The sequence below is a fragment of the Castor canadensis genome, chromosome X (assembly GCF_047511655.1).
Source record: "Castor canadensis chromosome X, mCasCan1.hap1v2, whole genome shotgun sequence".
In the NCBI taxonomy this organism is placed as follows: domain Eukaryota; kingdom Metazoa; phylum Chordata; class Mammalia; order Rodentia; family Castoridae; genus Castor; species Castor canadensis.
The window spans coordinates 47,460,446-47,480,832 of NC_133405.1; the positions used below are offsets into that span (position 1 = coordinate 47,460,446).

At 38.1% G+C, this 20,387-nt stretch overlaps 1 protein-coding gene across 2 annotated transcripts in view; it reads right to left on the reverse strand.

Moving 5' to 3' along the window:
- Rnf128 (ring finger protein 128) overlaps positions 1–20,387 on the reverse strand; it is an 86,686-nt gene that overhangs the window by 36,272 nt on the left and 30,027 nt on the right. Inside the window, exon 1 of one of the 2 annotated variants that reach the window (XM_020167184.2) lies at positions 12,800–13,534. The exons of the other annotated variant lie outside the window; for it this stretch is intronic. Coding sequence (XP_020022773.1) covers positions 12,800–13,283 — 484 coding nt within the window. The 5' untranslated portion in view covers positions 13,284–13,534. Of the gene's footprint in view, positions 1–12,799; positions 13,535–20,387 lie in introns of those variants that run through there. 2 annotated transcript variants of the gene reach the window in all.

The following is a 20,387-nucleotide window of genomic DNA, read 5'->3' on the forward strand; positions in this document are numbered from 1 at the left end:
TGGTGGAACAAAGCTACTCATTTCATGGTTAACTGGAAGCAATGAGATACAGGAGGAAGGGCCAAGAAACCAATATCCCCTTCAAGGACATGTCCCAGTGACCTTACTTCCTTCCACTAGACCCCACCTCCTGAAGGTCCCATTTCCCAATAGGCCACAGACTGGAGACCAAGCCTTCAACACATGAGCCCTTGGGAGACATTCCATATCCAAACTATAAAAGGCAAAAATATTATTAGCAAGACAAAATGCAATACAGCCTGCTCATTCTTCTCATCTTACCACAGCACTTCTCATCTAGCACAGTGCTGGTCATAAAACTTTGATTTTGGAACCTCTTTTTTTATACATTCTCTTCAGGAATAGTTTTTAATAGGAGATTAGGTTGGAAATTGCATTTATCATTAAAGTTAGGAAGAGTATATAGGGAGATAGGTTATATAGGTATATAGGTATATAGGTTCATTTTGACCTGGCCACAGGAACCCAAATGTACAAATGCTCCAGAAGTCCAACTAGTATTCCATTAGGTATCCAAATTGAAGACAAGGAGTATGTGGAATACCTCTTCATGACTTTTGGGTATCCTAAAAATTCATAATCAAGAACATTATACACCTGAGTATATTAAACTTTACCTGTATAAAGTATCAAAGAAGCTAGCTTCTGCACTATGGCCCATGCATTAATAATTAAAAAACACAAACCTATGTCACATATGTTTTTATCTTTTCACAATAAATTGCTTCTGAAAGTCAATAAAGAGAATAAATATCACCTGTAGATCTGTACTTTGAAACTAAAATAGCCTGATATACAAGATACAAACATACAACTAAGTGTTTGTCATCACAATTTAAAACATCCTGTTCTTAGTGAGGTTTAATCACTCCCTGACATTGACAAGACTTTGATTCGGTTACATTAAGAGGCTAGTATACAAACGAAACAAAAACAAACCTCAAAAACAGAGAGATGGGAGAAGTTGTCAAGTACATTTGACAATTTCAAATTATATTTCAGAGCTGGGTGCCAGTGGCTCACACATGTAATCCTAGCTACTCAGGAGGCAGAGATCAGGAGGATCGCAGTTTGAAGCCAGCCTGGGCAAATAGTTCTGAGAGACCCTATTTTGAAAAACCCTTCACAAAAATAGGGCTGGTGGAGTGGCTCAAGATGAAGGCCCTGAGTTCAAGCCCTAGTATCACACACAAAAAAAATAACCCCCCCAAAACATTACATTTCAGATGCTTAAGTATTTAGAGATAAAAGGGGTTTTACAGATAAATAAATTCAGAAAAATAATGCATTAAACAAAATTAAGCAGGGTTTCTTTAGCATATTAAAGACTCTGAGAAATGCCACAGTGATATACATTTCTAGTCTCAAGACTGGGCTATAGATGAGGGTGAGAAGGAACTGAAGCCATCCTTTATATACCAAGATGTACACTAGTTACCTATATTATCTAACTTATCCCTCATAATAACCTAATAAGGTAGATACAATTATCTTTCTCCCTTTCTACAGGGGAAAAGATTAAAGAGATTAATTTGGCAAAGGTTACAAAGCTATTCCATAATGTAGATGGTATTCATATAAAAATCCATCTGAGTCCTAAATCCCCTCTCTTTACACTGTGTCAGCAAAAGGACCATAGCCATTTCCATTTTGTTACAGCACAAAATCTTTTTCCTCTCTTTTTATTAGCATATATTCATTGAACAAAATGGTTTCATTGTGATATTTCCACACATGCATAAAATGCACTTTGATCAAATTCAACCTCTCTATTACTTATTAGACCACAATGATTTTAAGGTATTGCTGTTTCTTAAAATGAAAGGACACAGAAGAGAAAGAAGACAAGATAGTTGCTTCTATTTCTTGATTATGTGATTTTTTTCCCTGCATTTCTCAGGAATTGCACAGCAAAAATATCAATATGGATGTCACAGTACTTTTCTGCTTCTACATATAAAACAATTGCACATTTCAATCTTTGGTAGTGAATGGCTATAATAATCAAAGAAGAGTATCATGTTTAGTAGTAATAAAGTTGTTAGCAAAAAGTTTAAGAGAACTAACATTCTCTAATTGCTTGCACTATGCCAAACACTTAATTTACAACATAATGAGAAGCAGCCATTATTATGCCTCTTTTTATGAACAAGATAAACAAGGTCCAGGTTACCAACCTGCCCAATATCATGTTTTTATTCATTGGTAGAGCTGGAATTCAAGCCAAGCAATCTGAATCAAGGGCACCTGTTCTTGCTTTGTAATATGCAACCTCCCAATTTCAAATAGAACACACTCACCTTTGGTGTAATAGATTGAAACAAAAATAGAATAATCATGGAACTCTCCTTACAATCAAATGATAATCTGTTGGCTTTTAATTACATTACTCAAGGTACGCCAATTCCCTTGTCTTAGCCAGTTCAACCAAAAGGCATCAGCTAGATAGGAGCAGCAAAAAGGGAGGGGATTTAGGGGCTATGACCAGGGAGGTGAGTGCTGAATTTATACTACCCAGTTTCAGTCTATCTTATACATCTTTCCCTCTCGTCAAAATGAAACGGTGGTGGTGGAAAACAAGAATTTGATGGAAATACCCTCATGAAAAATACTTTCAAATAGTATTAGATATAGCTTGCTTACATATCTATGAAAGAAAACCTCACTCAAAATAAACACTTTCCTAGTTCTCATCCAAATGGCTGTTGAAATCCTCTAAAATGAGAAAAGATGTACTTGAAAATCTATCAATGGTTAGCTAATCACAAATCAAAGTGAAGATGTATCTGCAAAACTTTTAGAAACATTACAAATGCTATTAAAATAAACTAACATATTCTGAAATAATCACAGATTAGGAACACAAAGTAGAAACCTTCAGGTGAAACATGTGGAAAAGGTGAAGTAGAAACCTTGGGCAACATGACAAAGAAATGGAGTAAGTTGAGAAAGCTCTGTAAACCAGCATGGTAGGGAGTAATACCTTACAGTGCTATCATTATGAACAATAACCACAATAGAAACATTCGCGGGTTATGTTTCAAAAATTTATTTGTAAGCTAATTGTTTGGAACGAGAGGCAATACATTTTCCTTCCCATAGTAATATTGCTAAATGGTGTTTAGATTTCCAAAAGAGCCCACAGATTATTGCATGTGAAAATGCTTTGAGGATTAAAACTATGAAGCAAAGAGAAATTATTATTTAGCCCAAATCTGTAATAAAATTTTTCAGAAAACAGTATCACTATACTATCTAAAGCAAAACAAACAAAAACATTAAAAATTTTTCTTGAATACTTGAGCATGAGAAAATGTATATTGATTTTAGTTTTATTTTTTTATTATTATTGTTGTACTGGGGGTACATTGTGACATTTACCAAAGTGCTTATAATAGAAAATGTATATTTAATCAGGATGATTACATGACTGATTGGAGGTTTTTGTTAAGATTATGAGAGTGAGTTATAAACACATTCAAGGTCATTAGATATTGAGAGCACTGGCTTATTATAATGTTTAATGTCATTTCAAAAGAAGTAGAATCATATGGAAGGAAACATTTTTGAAAAGAAAAAAGGAGGAAGGGAACAGAATGTGTATGTATGTGGGTGTGTGGGGGTATAGGTGTACATGCAAAGGTACCTAAGGTAGTATTAACCAAGTTATGCAAGGCAGAGTAAGGGTGTAGAAAGGTAGGACATATAAAGCATTTTAAGAGGAAAAATAAGTGGTACCAAAGCAACCCTTGAATTTGATGGTTTCATATATGAACCAGAGTTTCATATAGCAGAATGTAATTTCAAGGGAAATTAACAAGTAATTCAAGTTTAATGAGCTTAAATGTTTTATATGACATTAATAAAGTGTAAAATAAGAACACCACAATTCCCCTCTGTTCCTATTCTAACAAGATTTCTTCCCCTTTTCTAGAGTGACAAAAGATATCATCATCAGAGAATCTAGTGTCTCATGGGTGAATTTTATCAATATATTGGATTCTTCATACTAGGCTGTTAAATTTAGCTCTAGTCTTGAAAGTATTGAATAGAATAGATAGTAAAGGGTACTACTGAGATTAAGCAGGCCTTTTCTGGGAAGAAAACAAAAATACAAAGAAAGGGGAGATATGTGTGTTTTTATGTGTGTGAAAAGAGGATAAAAAGAAAAGATACACAATAGTGATGCAATGGATTAAGAGAAAAGAAACTTTCCATTTTAAAACAGAAAGACTGAATCCTTAAAATTCTTTAGTGTTGAAGGCCCATCTTACGTATGAAGAAACCAATTAATGTTAACCAGAAAGGATTGTGCTAACAATCGTCTACATTATATGTAATCAAAAGACTAAATGAATTCTTAAATTCTCTCAATCTGTAAACTGTCTCTATGATCAGATATGCTTCGATCCTGTTGTTACTATAGTGACATTATTAACTCTCCCTTTAGGGTTTATCAACACTATTGTATTATTTGAGGTTTTAAATTTTTTTCTGATTATAAAAGTAAACTATATTCATACTAGGAAATTCAGAAAATAAAGAAATAACAATAAAGAGAAAAACAGTCATCTGTAATTTCACCAACAATGTTAATATTATGGTGTATTTTCTTTTTAAAAACTAGCAGATTGTTAGTTGCAGGCAGCCTTAAGCTATTTCCCATTTTGTCTGAAATGAAAAGTTAATGTCTAGAGATAACCATGAAACACACATCAACGAGTTCTACTATCATCATCTTTCAAAAAAGGTCAAAATAAATGGGGTTAACTCAAAAGTCATGCATTGGTACCTGACTTGATAATTCAAGTGTTAAAACCAAGTAATTCACAACTACAATCTGAGTCTCATAACCTCCATCAAGTCTGGTTTCCCATGGCTCAGCACGGATCACCAAACTTTCTCTCCCTAGGAAATCAATACTGTAGTAAGCCTATTGGTAAATTCAAGCAGTAACTATATACCATGGTGTATAGAAGGGTATATATTCACTTGAAAAAAACCCAAAAGAACAGGAAATGAAATAATAACAAAGAGCTTTTTTGTAGAGCTCCAAGGTGAGTGTTGTATTTGCAAAGTATGACAACTCTGAACTGTTTTAGTATTGGCACCAAGATATTCACAGACTCACCTATAGTATATAATATCTCCTCTGTAGTGTGGCCCCAGACCAGTGAGCAAGACTGTTTCTGTGGGTGACTGGGCTCCTAGCATATGCTATTAGAGGTTATTCCCTCAGGAGACAAAGTTGATAATTGTGCTGGATCAAAACTTTTTCACTTTGGGATGTGAGGCTGTCTTCTGGTTTGGTACTATTCTCTTTTCTGAGCTGGCTACACACATTTTCACTTTGTGAAAATTTACTGTGCCATAAACTAATGATGATTTTAATTTTTTGCCATACTAGAGTTTGAACTCAGGGCTTTGTGCTTGCTAAATAGGCACTCTATAACTTAAGCCATGCCTCCAGCCCTTTTTGCTCTGGTTGTTTTTGAGATAGGGTCTTGTTTCTTGCCCAAGCTGGCCTGGACCCGGATCCTCTTGTTTTATGCTTTCCACAGTAGCTGGGATGAAATGTGTGTGTCACTGCACCCAGCTATTGATTGAGATGGGTTCTCACTAACATTTTTCCCAGACTGGCCTTGAACTGCAATCCTACCAATCTCTGCCTCCTGAGCAGCTAGAATTATAGGCATGAGCCAATGGCACTAGTTGCCATGATAATTTTTTGAAAACCCACTTTAGTCAATGAGGTGCAAGTTACCAAGCAATAGGGAAACTGGAGGCAAAACTCAATTTTGAAAAAGATAGGAGCTATGGGAATATTGTGAGAGAACAGGAACTAAAGCACAAATGTTGATTAAATCCTTCAAAAGATCAAGACAACAGGTAATCCATAAGAGTTTAGACCAGACCACATTTATGGCTAGTAAATATAGTAGGTATATTTTAATGCAAATTTCTGTGGAGTATATTTTTGTTTTAAATGTCCCAATTCATAGCCCTCCCCATCAGACTATTGTACTTCCTTTCTGCTAGCTAATGGAAGACAGTTTCGGTCACCAACCTCTAGTTAATGGTCATGAACTCCAAATACAAAAGCACCCTTTTTCTAATTTTAATTAGATACAGAACACTTACAATAAAAAGTATTGGGATATAGTATTTATGGTATATAAGTACAGTTTTAAAAATTATATACACACATACACACATACAAGCAAAAGAAGAAATGACAAAACATTAAAATGCTAAAAACGCGTATATCTACAGGTTTGTAGATCTTTTAATTCTTCTGTATTTTCTTAATACTACATTAATACTCGTGAAAACTTAACCATTATGATAAGTAAAATACAAATCTATGCCTATGCATAGAAAAAGAGACAGAAAGAATATAATCTCTGTATTGTGGAATTATGGGTAACTTTAAAATTATTATTATACTTTTCTATATTTTACAATTTTTCCACAACCAGTATAATTAACTTTATAATTATACAGTGATTGAGAAAATGTTCTTGGTACTGACTTTTCTTTCCTCCATTGAAGACTCAGAACAACGACAAAAAGATGGGGACAACAGATTAAACATAACATTCTCTATGTAATAACACACATCTTCCAGAGACTAAAAGGAAAAAATGTTCTTTATGTGCTTAAAAAACAATTTGCTAATTAACCTATATTCCCTTTTTTTTAAAAAAAGGATTTTTTTATGTTATGAAATTCAATATTTGCCAACACATTTCAAGAAAGCATTTTAATTGGAGACGTGAATGCTGGTATAAGTTTTTAAACCATCAAAAACAGGACAGGGAAAACTCAATGTAAAAACTCTAAAAATACATTTGTCACTGTTTCCTTGCTACCTAGATCATTCTGCTATTAAAAATCTATATACCTGAGTGTGGTACACTCTGGTACACGCCTGTAATCCTGGCACTTGGGAAGCTGAGGCTGGAGGATCATGAGTTCCAGGTCAATCTGGGCTTCATATTGAGACTGTGTCTTAAAAATTGAGACAAAAATCCATACAACTTGTCCTGATGGTGATCACTATAGAAATTAGGGAACCCATCATCTTGAAGTATTCATATATTCTTATTGTATGTTCTTCTTACTTCTACCAGACTCTCCATTCCTTAACAGGGCAGGGACTTTACCTTAATTATTTTGTGTACTCAGACAAGAAGCACAGTACATAGCCATAGCTGAGAGTAGACCCTTGATAAATTCTTGGTACTCTTCCTGAGATACTATTTAGTGAGTCTGCTGACTCTCTGGCATTAGAACTCTTGGGTGTTTAAGGCAACTTAATAAGCATTTCTAGAGCACATCTGGCACAAAGGTTCCTATGAGGAATCTGAAGATGAACAAAACATTAAAATGATTACAATCCAGTAGGAAGGTAAAATATGTAAATGAATAACTCCCAAAAAATGCAGAAAGTACTAAAAGAGATGAACTGCTATGAGAACAAAAAGAATATTTTGTTTTGGGTGTGAGCCGGAGTGGGAAGAGGAAAAGAAAGAATTGTATAGAAACACCACATTGTACCCCATAAATGTATATAACCATTATGTGTTAATAAAAAAACTTAAATTTTAGAAAAGAGAAAAGACAGTTTTCAAAGATTAGGAAGCATTTGTATTGGATTCTGAAGGATAGGTGGGTTTTTAACCAGCAGAGCTGGATAGAAGTGGATATACAGGTAACAGCAGAAGTACAAGCAAACAAATGAGAATGGGAAAGGATAGAGAATGTGTAGGACTCAACCTGAGAGAAGAGGGATATAAAGCTTTGAAAGTAGTTTGGGACCAGATTATTAAGAGTGTTGTATGCCATAGTGAGCAATATAGTCTAAAATTTATAGTAATAGCATCTGTGTGATCAGAATGTGTTCCGGAGGCAACATGGAGGAAGACCAATAAGGAAGCTAAGTATTATTTGCCATGTGAAGACACAGGAACTGAAAGCAGGCTAATAATAGTTGCAAGGGAGAAGGGAACATATGTGAGAGTATTTAAAGTGATAGAATCAACTATGGGAGGCCAGGCATAGTGGCTCATGCCTGTAATCCTAGCTACCTGGTGGGTAGAGATGGAGGATTATGGTTTGAGGCCAGCTCCAGCAAAAATATTACCAAGACTCCATCTCAATCAATAAGCCAGGTGTGGTGGTTTGCACCTGTCATTCCAGCTATGAGGCAGACATGAGTAGGACTGGGGCCCGGCAAAAACATAGAACACCCTACCTGAAAAAATAACTAAGGTATAAAAGGGCAGGCGGTATGGCTCAAGTGGCAGTGTGACTGCTTAGCAAGTGCAAGACCCTGAGGTCAAACCCCAGTACTTAAAAAAAAAGAGTCAACTAGATGGGGCAGCTAGAGGGGGAAAAAGGTGAGCTTGGGATGCAAAGGAAAAGAATTGCTAGATGATGAATTAATGAAATAGCAGCGATAACTCAAAAATGAGGAGAAAAGCAAGAAACTGGAAGAGTTTTGAAGGAGTGGTCAACAATGTGAAATACAGTTCTGAAGAGATGACAAGAAGGATGCATCTGGAAATGGATTTGGGAATGGTATTTTACATAGGTAAATCATCACCACCCAATTCTGTTTTCAATCTCTTTCTCTACCTCAAAAAGGTTGTATTCAAAGTCAATGTCCTACCTAAAAAAGAATAAAAACTAAATGTAAAAGAGTTGAAAAGGGTTTGGGATGGTGATAGAGCGATTGCAAAATTCCTTGTGAATTGAAAGAAGATTGGTAGCTTGAGAGACAAGAAAGGAATAACAAACTTGAGGGCCAAAAGATCTTTTCCTTGTCAAAAAAATTCAGCCTATTCACCCTATTCCTAAAGAGTTCAAGTTAAGATTTTGGGTAATGTGGACTTTGAAGTACTGTAGACTCTTCGTTTTGAACTTATGTTGGTCAAACATAGGATTCAATTTTCATTTTGTAAAATACATTAGGTAGCTTAACTGTGATTAAAAAGATAATAGTAACTTCCTATATGCCCAACACTTTGTTCAACATTTTATTTTATCTACATTGTCTTATTTAATCCTAGTAACCTTATGAGGCAAGTTTATGGCCTTATTACATAGGAGAAAACTGAGAGAGGTAAAATATGTGGCCTAAGCGTTTAAAAATAATAGTGGCAGAGTCCAACCTTTTAACTAATATGCTCTACTGTCTTTTAACCATGTATACAAGAAACTGGTTTATATATCAAACTGTATCCCATTAGAGAACACCGAATCATTAACGTACACTGCTTTGTTCATTCGCTTTCTTTTTACAACCCTCAGGAATGATGCTTCCTCTGTCACCTCCTTGCCTATGTTTCAAGTTCTTATAAATGTGTGTCATAGATTATGAAGGTTGTAGCTCTGCAGGGGTCTTTCAATAAATTCATGTCTGCACATGTTGACTCAAGGACAATTGTACAAGCAAGTACATACACCACTTCAACCTGCAGGCTGTGCTCAATTAGACAGTAGGCAAGGCTTAGATCCATCTGCTAGGAGAAAGAACAGTTAGTTGTGCAATAGTGAGAGCAATCCAGAAAGCATGCTTAAGGTGGCTCATTGTGACAATCTACACTCTAGAAGGTTTTAGTGCTTACTCTGCTTTGGCTGCTTCTTATCTGATTTTCATATTTAAGATAGGGACTCTAAATAGGAATTAAACTCTGACACCAAAATTTCCTACTAATTTTCTCCCAGGTTTCTGGTTTCATTTGATTGGAATATGTATAGCCAGAGATTCCAAGGCACACTGTTAATAAACATCTATCATTTGTAGTTATTTATCTGTGTGAATCAGGTTTTTCTGGATACTTTGCAACCAAAATAAAATGTAGGCACAAATTGCATGAACTGAAGCTAGGCTACAAATATCTTTTGTGAAATTTTGGTATATAGCCTCGTTTTCCTAATTGATAGCTTTTATAAAGTGGAGTTTCTCTCTACCAAACAAAAAATTTAAAGCAACTGTTCTAAACCAATAGTTTCTATTACTTGAAACAAGTGTATCTTCATGGTCACAGGATTGTGGTAAGTGAACGTGTGGACACTCAGCACAAACTCCAACAAAAGACAAACAATTCAAGCGCAGGCCCCTATGAGAGTGGGTGAAGAGAGATTTTGTAAACAAACAAACAAAAGACAGCAATGGCTTTTCCGCATTTGGTGGCTTTTCCGCATTTGGTGGCCACCATGTAGTTCATGGCAATGTATAATGAATGAATCAACATTAAACCTCAGTCCTACCTCTCTGTCACTATAATCCAAGATAAATTTTTGACCACATATTAAAAGGAAGTCCTAGGGTTACTCTCAGGAGTGGGTAACGCAAACAACACAGAACTTTGCAAACAAATATTTAATAACATACACGAATGAAATGCAAACTGATTTCCCCCTATGTTGAAAAGTAGTCTCTCCAGGAATTTAAGGGAGAAATGTGACTTTTTTTTTTTTTTACCTAAGTACAGCTTGCTTTTTTGGCTAGTTAGCTTAATGGCAGTATTTGCTGCAGCCATCATCTTGGCTAATAATAAATTTTTAAAGTATCAAAATACCTTTCTAAATGTAGTGTAAGTGAACAGTATTTAGGGCTTTATTCCTATATGATATCCTGAAACACAATAGCCATAATTTGATTCCCAGTGTATTTGTGACTTCATATTGATAGTTAAATAACCATACATTTGTGCATTAATTTTTTGCATCTTGTTAGCATTGACCTATTATAATAACATATATATAATCCTTTATAATCACAGCAACATAAATATTATCTCCATCTTATTATTTCCATGGGGAAACTGAGACTCGGTGAAGTTAAAATAATCTGACCAAGGTCACAAATGTTTTGAATGATAAATCCAGAATTTGATCCTTAATCTTGACTACAAAGCTTGTGCATTTCCACTCAATAAATGCTAAGATGTATGTAGAATGCCTAGCACACAGTAGGAGCTCAACAAAAGTTGATTTTAGTGTCCCCTAAAACTATCAGATAAATGTCCTTAACAGAAGTACAATGGAAATGGTTTAAGTAGGGACGCTCTAATTAATGAATAATCTTCAAATATAAATCATTCATGCAAATGAATCTCATTTGGAAGAGACAAAGTCAAACCCTTGTATTTAGCCAACTGAAATGTAAAGACTAACATTTACTAAGCCTTATTATTCATTATTACTGGCCTTTAGAAACTAATTTCATTCTATTCAATGCATTATCAACCAAGAGAGATACAGCTTGCTACTTTAATCAATATGCTAAATCTAAGAATCACTGCATTTTGCAGCTGGGAGGGATCTTAGAGTTCATCTAGTTCACTTTTATCTCTGCATGCTCTGCCAACTTGGCATCCACTCTGCACACCTATATACTAGCATTTGACATAGAACTTGTGCAAGGTCACAAAGCTGATAGAAGCAAAGTAGGGGCTAAAAGAACTCCATTCTCTGGAGTTCCAGTTCAGTGCCCTTTCCATTATGCCACTCACCACTCAACATAAGTGTTCTCTAGGCAGGGCCAGTCATACTGCTTTAAGAAAAACACAAAACCTCTCATTAAATAGGGAGATTCATTTCTGCAGCGACTGAGTCCTACAAGACTAACCCGTATCTGCTAACCTTTACTTACACCATCCTGGACTCTTTAAGGCTTTATTTCATTTTACCCCCAAGGCAAACCTGTGGATAAGTTCCCTCTTATTATCCCTTCATATCTGACTGGCGAGGGCACTCAGGCTCCAAGACTTCAAATAAGTTACCCAAGGTCACAGGACTAGTAAGCAATGGAGCAGAAATTTGAGTCAAGGTCTGACTAGAGGCGGGGCTCATAACAACAACTACATACTGCTATTACAGGTCTCCTCTTTCTTCTCCCCCAATTCTTTTCTTTGTCCTTCAGGTCCTAAGATCACTATATGCATATGATATGGGGGTACCTACTCACAACTGAGGAGGTTTCTGGAAGGATAACGGAAGGAGGAAAACAGTAACCAGCTCAGCAAATTTAAGAACTACCTGGACTACTTTTGCAAAGTCTAGGCCTTTGCTACATTCATGCGTAATAAATTTCTTTCTTTTTCAGTAAGGATAATAACCTATTTGAGAACCCAATGACCTCAATCAGATTTTTCAGAGGCAAACAAAAACACTGATACCAATCACTTGGACCTGAGACCACTGGGCAGAGAAGAACCCAAGAGCTAAGCAAAGTTTATACCAAAATTGCAGTGAGGTTAACAGGGTACAGTAACACAATCTTGCACCTGATACCCAGGAAACATGGAGAGAAAAACGGGAAGAGGAGGGAAAAATCGGTTTTTATGCAGCAAAGAGTGAGAACGAGATTTCCAGACCATCTTCTTGCCAGTCTTTTAAAAGCCAATGCCCCCACCCCCACCCCCCAGACCCTCCACCCTGGTAATCGAAGACAAGGCACCCTTGTGAAACACCAGGAAAAGGCGACGCAAAAAGCCCTAGCAGTCCTGGATTTGCCAGCTTCTGCACTCAGTTTGTCTTACCCTTTTCCACCAGAGAGGCAAATTTTGAAGGATTTTTTTTTCTGCCCAACCCCCAAACCTGGAACATCTCGGTGGAGGACCTTGCCCCACTCAGTGGGGGCAGAAAGAAAAGGCACCCATTTTCCTTAGGAGCAAGGGGATAGAGAGAAGAGGGCACTGAGGAAAATAAGAGAAACTGGCCCTGACGGAGGTTTGAAGGGGCGCAATTTAGTAGCGGCACTCACCCGGGTGAGACATGGGGATGACCTCATTGCGGGTCCCCGGGAAGTTAAAGATGACGGCTCCAGACGCCCCTCTCTCATAAGCCAGATGGATCTTGTCTGCGAAGGTGCAGCCCCCGCCGCGCTGGATAAGGGCCAACCAGGAGACTTGCACAGTGCTTCCCCAAACCGTGGGCACCGTGAAATTGGTGTGCGGGTTACAGGCATTGAGCGCCCCGGGCCCGTCGGGCGGTACCAGGACCCCGGCCACAGGTTCCAGTGGCGAGTCCTGGCCGTACACGCCCTCCTCGCTCAGCTCCCACACAGTGCGGTTCACTCCGGTGTGCGGAACCCGCCAGGACACGTTGAGGTACGCGGTCCACACTGCTTCGGCCCCCCGCGAAGCGGGGGCAAGCGGACTGAGAGCCAGTAGGAAGCACCAGGCCAGCATTCGCGAGGAGCCACAGCCACCGCGGCTGGAGACCCCGACCCCGGGCGGCGGCCCCATGGCGCGCGCGCTCCGCGGTGCCCTACGGCCTCTGGCGCGCGCCCTGGCGCCGGTGGGCCGACCCCGGCCTGGACCAGGTGCGTGCCAGGTGGGCTCGGAGCCGGCGCGCGGGGAGCGAGCTTGGAGCCCAGAGGCACCGAGCGTCCGGAGAGAGGTCGCCGCAGACGCCGCTCCGGAAAGCGCCAGTCCTCCAGGCTAGGGCAGCTGCCGCGTTGGGCTCAGGGGCTTCAGCGTGAAGCTCCGCCCAACCGACTGGGGGTAGAGGTGGCGGGGAGGGAGGAAAGGACACTGCGGGATCCGCCTCTTAAAAGGATGGGAAGGCATTACAGTAGGTTCTGGGGTTGTGTGGCCAGGTGTGTCACGTCATTCCATGAAAAATGCACAGGCGAGGAACTGTAGACTCCAAGATCATCCAGCCTTTCTGGTTGGATTGGAGTCCGTTTGGAATTCCAAGAATACCTCGTCCCCTCCTGTCATTTGTCTAAAGGGCATCTCTTGCTTACAGTGGGAGAATGTGAAAGTACTTTTGAAAAGCAGCAGAGGCAAAGCGTCTGAGTTGTAGAGGAGAGACTTTGGGGAGGTGGGTGGTGCTGGGGGCAGGGAGTGTTTTACTGATTTCTCCAGTAAAAGTACAGGAAAAGGTATGTCATTAGCTTTTTTTTTTTTCCTAAACTGACGCCAAATGGCACCTTTCCCTTTTCCTGCTCCCAATAAGCGTCACAAGTATATGCGGTTTCTTCCTACCCTTATCCCAGGCTGAATAATATACTGCATCAGATGCCTCTTGCAAGTAATCTGGGTTCTCACAAAAGAATGACTATTTACATACACCTCAAAACCAATCCTTCTTTCTTTACCTTCCACAAACCAGGTTTAACCAAACGAATATTCCTGCACCATTCATGGCCTTAACTACATTTCCTTTCTCCATTTCCAACCAAGCCTGACCCACGTGGGCAATTCACCCATGCTACTATTGCATTACTTATTTTTGCTTAAATGTGTAATTTCTGTCTGTCCTGTCAATGGTTACATTTACTAGGCACTCTGTACATTGAAGTAAACTGAATACATCTGGTGTCTGGCAGTTACTAATAACTTGACCTTGAGAGACTGACTTCTTTGTGCCTTAGTTTCCTCCTTCTCTGTAAAGTGGAGATGATAAAAGTGCTTACCTCAGAGTTGTTCAGATGTTTAAATGAGTTCATACTTGTAAAACACTTAGGACAGTTCTTACCAGAATGTAAAACTTACGTTAAGCACTATTATTTTTAACAGGTTCAAGACAATACGAAAATAATCTTAAAGTTGTTACCTTGAGGCAATAATCAGAGAAAATGATGTTTAAGATGTCCAGTCTTAACCACTTTTTTGATTCAAAGAAATATACTCTACTTTATCCAGGCTAACACTTGTTAAATTCCCAATCACTCACTCCCCTCCATCTGTGGTCCTGCATTTACTTAACATTATTCCCAAAGATTAAGCATGGAACAATTCTGTACTTAATATTCTTATGGCCTATGAGAAACCTAGAGGAAAATTATTGCTCTATACCAAACAGCAACTAGAATATAAATAAATGGATAATTTTGTGAAACATGAACCCTGGATATTAATAGAAAGAGATTTTAGGAGTTCATGGGAAGTAGGTATATGAGGCCAGGAGAACAGTACCCCCAAATATTGGTGATATTAATCTTTGAGATTTAAGTTACCAAGAAGAAAACAAATGAGTAGGACCAGTTATCTTTAGGAAATGGTACAATTCCGGAAATTGTCTGGAATTTGTTGGTGAAGAGCACTCAAAAAATTCAAACAGTACTATTACTTAAATGAAAAGCAAATATGACAAAATGATAACTAAAATGCGGAATCTAGATAGTTGGAATATAGATGCTTATTAAACATTTTTCAAATTTCCCTTATATTTTATACTTTTTGTAATGAGTTTAAAATTGCAAATTTATGCAGAATCCAGTGGAACAAATTAATTATATGATTAGATCTAGGTTTAAATAGATCATCTAGATTGTATGAGGGCAGGATGGGTGATAGAGAAATTAGTGGGGAGGTTGACATCCCCTGATCTCTTCTGGAGTTCTAGCCCAATTTTCGAATGGAGGAATCAGACTACTATAGCTTGATGACATGAATTATTAAAATCATCCAATGAACTCCCCTTGTTCTGAGTTCATCCTCACCAAGCAACCTTCTTATTATCATTTAGCTCCTCATGTAAATATGCCTATAGGGAGATAAAGCACTAATCAGTAAACACTAGTATCTGGTCCATTTGGAAGTTATACTTCTCATTATAAATTAATAAACTGGCATTCTGGCTTATGTATTGGTCTCTTGTGAATTTGGTTAACTCTGAGTCAGTTCCCAGGAGCCCAGTCTTTGGTTATACTACCAATCAGATTTCAAAGCTAAGAACCAGATTGTAGATCATGATTACATCAAAGTCTTTCTTCTCTGGGTAACTTGCTGGCTTTCCCTACCATATCCTCTTGTCTTACTGTGAGATATTTTTGAACGACAGTAGAAGCTTTGCTACTAAGGGCCAGGTTTGTTGATCAGGGGTATTCTGCATTCATCTAGAAATGCAGAATCATGGGTCCACCCCAGACCAACTGAATCAGAACCTGCGTTTTAACAGGGTTCCCAGGTGATGTGTATACACATATCAGTTTGAGAAGCCTTGGAGTAGACTAGGGTAGTCCTGACAGACAGCCCGCAAATGGCCTTTGCTTGAACACTTCCAGTGGTGGAGCTCACCGCCTCACAAACCATTGAGCCCTGAGCAGCACTATGTTTGTTTTTCTTGTTGGAATGTTCATGTAAATGTAGTTTGACCTTGCTCCAGTCCCTCCTCTTCCTCCCACTCCCCACTTCTGACTCCAGGCTCTCAGAGTGTCCATGCTACTACTCCCTGGTTATATTAGTTTCCTTGTACCACACCTCACCTGATTCTTGACAAAACAAATTTACTAGTCCTAAATATATTCTCTCATGGCAGTACTCTCTCTAAGGCTGGTAATAGCTGCAGTTCATTGAACATTTACTATGTGTTTTACATACTTATCTCACATAATCCTCACCATCATCTATTATTAACCCCACTTTTGCAGATGAGAAGAAAGGCTCAGGGAGATCTAGCAACCTGTCTAAGTTCATAGCTAGAAACAGAAGCAGAATTCCAATGCAGTTCTGACTCTAAGTATTAATAGCTGATAAGGACTCTCTAGGTTCCCTCTTGAGAGTGGCATGCACATTTTAGCATTGCTTTATACCAAAGAAAGTTCAAGTGAGATATTTCTTGTATGCATTTCAAGCACTGTGACCATTGAGAGAGATATATTTGGGCCAGGAGCCTTTTTGAATTCCTCAAATCCTACCACAAAGGCCAACCCGGCCAAATATTTGAATCAGCAATACCAAACTGGAATGGCCCTGAGCAGTGCACTATCTGATGATGAACTGATAAACAGAGCAGCATCCTGCAGGAACAACAATGGGGCGCCACTGTGGCAGATTAAGTTTCCTATCACATTGAGTTTCTGCAGACGTGTAGAGATGGACGATAGTGTTCAGCCTTTAATATGTCTGAAAAAATGAGACATCGCACCTGGATTCTTACCATTACATAAATGACAAAGCACAATCTGGGACAACTAGAGCCCTGGCATCTCAGTGATGCTGTGGCCACACAACTCGACAACACAGATGAACAGAATGTATAGAGAAAGGGATGTCAATAAATTTCCAGGCAGCTGGTAGAGGGGAAGGAAGAAGAAAATGGTGAGAGTGTGGACAGAAGGAGCAGTCAAACAAAACAAAATGACAAAATGTAACACCCTAGCTTTCTTCCAAATGATATAATATCACTTGCAAATGCAGAAAAACCTGTCAGCTGACATTGGCGTACAGCCATTAGAAAATGGGATTTAAAAAACGCTTTCATGCATCCAAAGAGAGGACAGAGTTTCAGAGAGGAGCTTACACATAGTAGACATGCTGTATCTGAAAATAAGGACAGTCTTCTTATATCCAGCATTGATAACTAAAATTGAGAGCCAATGATGGGCCGGATACTTTATACCTGTAAGTGTTATATGCTATAGCTTGCAGAAGAAGAAACAGGCCTGGGTCAAGTAACTTGTCAAGCTCACCCATGGTAACCAAATGGCAGAATTGGAATTTGACCCCATGTCTAAGTATAAAATTACACTCTTCCTTTTTTTTATCACTTTCCACCCTATATGATACTGTGCTCAAAAATAAATGTAAAAGAGAGGTGGAATAAAGACTTATATTTATTGTGAACCTACTATGTGTTAGGCACTTTGTGAGAATTAATTATATCCTTTGGTTATCACAACAGACAATAATATCATATTATAATTTCCATTTTCAAATGAGGAAAATGAGGTACAGAAAGGTGAAGTATCTTCTTGAAGGTTACACAGCTCGTGAGTGGTAGAGTTGGAATTTCCACAAAGGTATGTATGACTCCCAGTTGCATGCTATTTTCATTCTGTTCTACTAGCTCCTGATATACAGAAAGTATAAAGAATGGGTGCTTTCCAGCCATATTCAGTGACACATTTTAATATACTAAGAACCCCTTCACCAGAGTGCCCTGATGTCCTGCTGAGCAGGCCCAGAAATCCCAGATAACAGAAACTGTGAGAGCACATCTAGTCAAGTGCTGGATAATTATTTATAAATTTCTACACATTCTACTGTACAAGCTCATTCACATAAGTGTGTGGAGAGGGGTGCCTAAACACGTGTTACATGTGGAAAGGCTATTTTGTGCTCACTGTTGGAAAACTGGCATAGCAAGTATATATTGCTGGAGGATATTGCAGAAAACTTGAGCTACATTGTGTGTACTTGGTTGCAACTGGGGAATCAGATTAGCTATGGTGAGTTTAGGGGGGTGATTAAGAGGATCACAGATTGCTGAAGAGAGAGTTAGCATGGGGAAGAGGTCAAGGTATAGGGGCGAGGAGTGGCCTGTAGGGAAAGTTGGGCAGAAGAGGCACTGAAAGGAGCTTTCCTATTCACTGTGGTATCAGGGAGACCTACTTGGGAAACTCAGGTGGTCTCCTGTACTCTGCTCTCATTCCTTTTCTGATTTCCAGAAAGAATTAAATCTATGACCATAGGAGGATTTATATGTGTGTTAGGAAAACAAAGAAAAACAATTACTTGGGGAAAATAGGTGAGGAAAATGCTTTTAATGAATCGTGTCCTACAAAAATGACCACATATTTGAGGTGTATTTCATATCCAACCATCAGATCCCAATGTACCACTTTGTAGTCTAGATGCACAGAACTCATTCTAGTCTCTTTTGTTTGTAACTTTGCCATCGACTGGTTATTTGATATCAAGGAAGTCTCGATTTCTTCTTAACTAAATTAAGGATGCTAATAATAAGGAATTGAAAAGATGTATTTTGAACCACTTGATATTTTATTAGATTAAAGCCTAACAAATCAGAAAGTCCAGTTATATCCTCCTTAGCTACAGGAATGCATTCTGAGAAATGCATCCTTATGCATTCATCATGGTGTAGACATCATAGCACATACTTACATGATGGTCTAGCCTACTACAAACCTAGGCTACATGATATAGCCTACTGCTTCTAGACTACAAGCTGTACAGCAAGTTACTGTACTGAATATCGTGGTCAGTTGTAACATAATGAAAAACATTTGTGTACCTAAACCTATTTAAACAGAAAAGGTACAGTAAATTTATGATACAAAAGATTTAAAAAATGGTATGCCTGTATAGGCCACTTAGTATGAATGGAGTTTGTAGGAATAGAAGCTTCTCAGGGTTAGTCTTTGAGTGAGGGGTGAATGATTGTGAAGGCCAAGAACATTCCATACACTCCTATAGACTTTATAAACACCATACACAAGCTATACTAAGTTTACAAAGTATTTTTCTTTCTTCAATAATAAATTAACCTTAAAAAATTTAATTTCAATGTTGCTCTCCCACCTCCATCCTTTCCTTTCCCAGAGGTTCTTCTGTTCTAAGAAATTAAGGACTCTGATAGCAGATTGGAAATTCAGAACAGAAAAGCTCCACTATGCTGCCAGAAACTGCACTGTGGGTAATCAGAGGTTGGGCACTTTTTCGCTTATGAGCTTTTGGAGACTATTCATATAAAAGACTATTTGTTCCTGGACAAGCACTCATTACCAAAGAAGCCTTTAAAAATAGGGAGGATTTTTGTTTTCCATTCTCTCTTTGTAAAAAAGAAAAGAGAAAGACAGAGAAACACTTGCTCTGCTTTTTAGATAAAAGAACTAACTTGCTTAAAAATAAATTAGCCTCAGCTTATTGTATCTTTTTTACTTTATACACTTTATTTGTAATTTTTTTACTTTTTTGAAATAACACTTAGCTTAAAACACAAACATATTGTACAGCATCTACAAAATATTCTTTTTTGTATCCTTATTCTATAAGCTTTTTCCTATTTAAAATTTTTTGTGTTTTCTTTCAATTTTTTTTTATTAAAAACTAAGACGCAAATACACACATTAGCCTAGGCCTAGACAGTGTCAGGATCACCAGTTCCACTGTCTTCCACCTCCTCATTTGTCCCCTAGAAGGTCCTCAGGGGCAATAACACACATGGAGCTGTCATGTCCTATGATAGCAATGCTGCCTTCTGGAACATCTCTTGACCAACCTGCCTGAGGCTCTTCCTAAGGAGGCATCACTTTTTTCAGAAACATGTCTACGGTGGTTTGCTTGGTTTGTTTCTTTTTTTTAAAATCACAGATTTTCTTGTAAGAGGATAATATGCCATGAACATTCCTTCTTTTAATGAAAACCATTTGGTGTTGGGGTTTATGTTTGCAAACTTCCTAAGGAGCTATATGAGGCCTGCAAAAGTTTCTGCTAAACCCGTCACTGAAATGTTTTGGAAGTTCTTTTTCTTCTCTTGCATTTTCTTCTTCTTTTACTTCTTCAGCTATGTATTCACTAGGAATATGTAGGAACTTTTTTCCAGCTCCATTACAATCTTATGGAACTACCATCATATATGTGATCTATCATTGACCA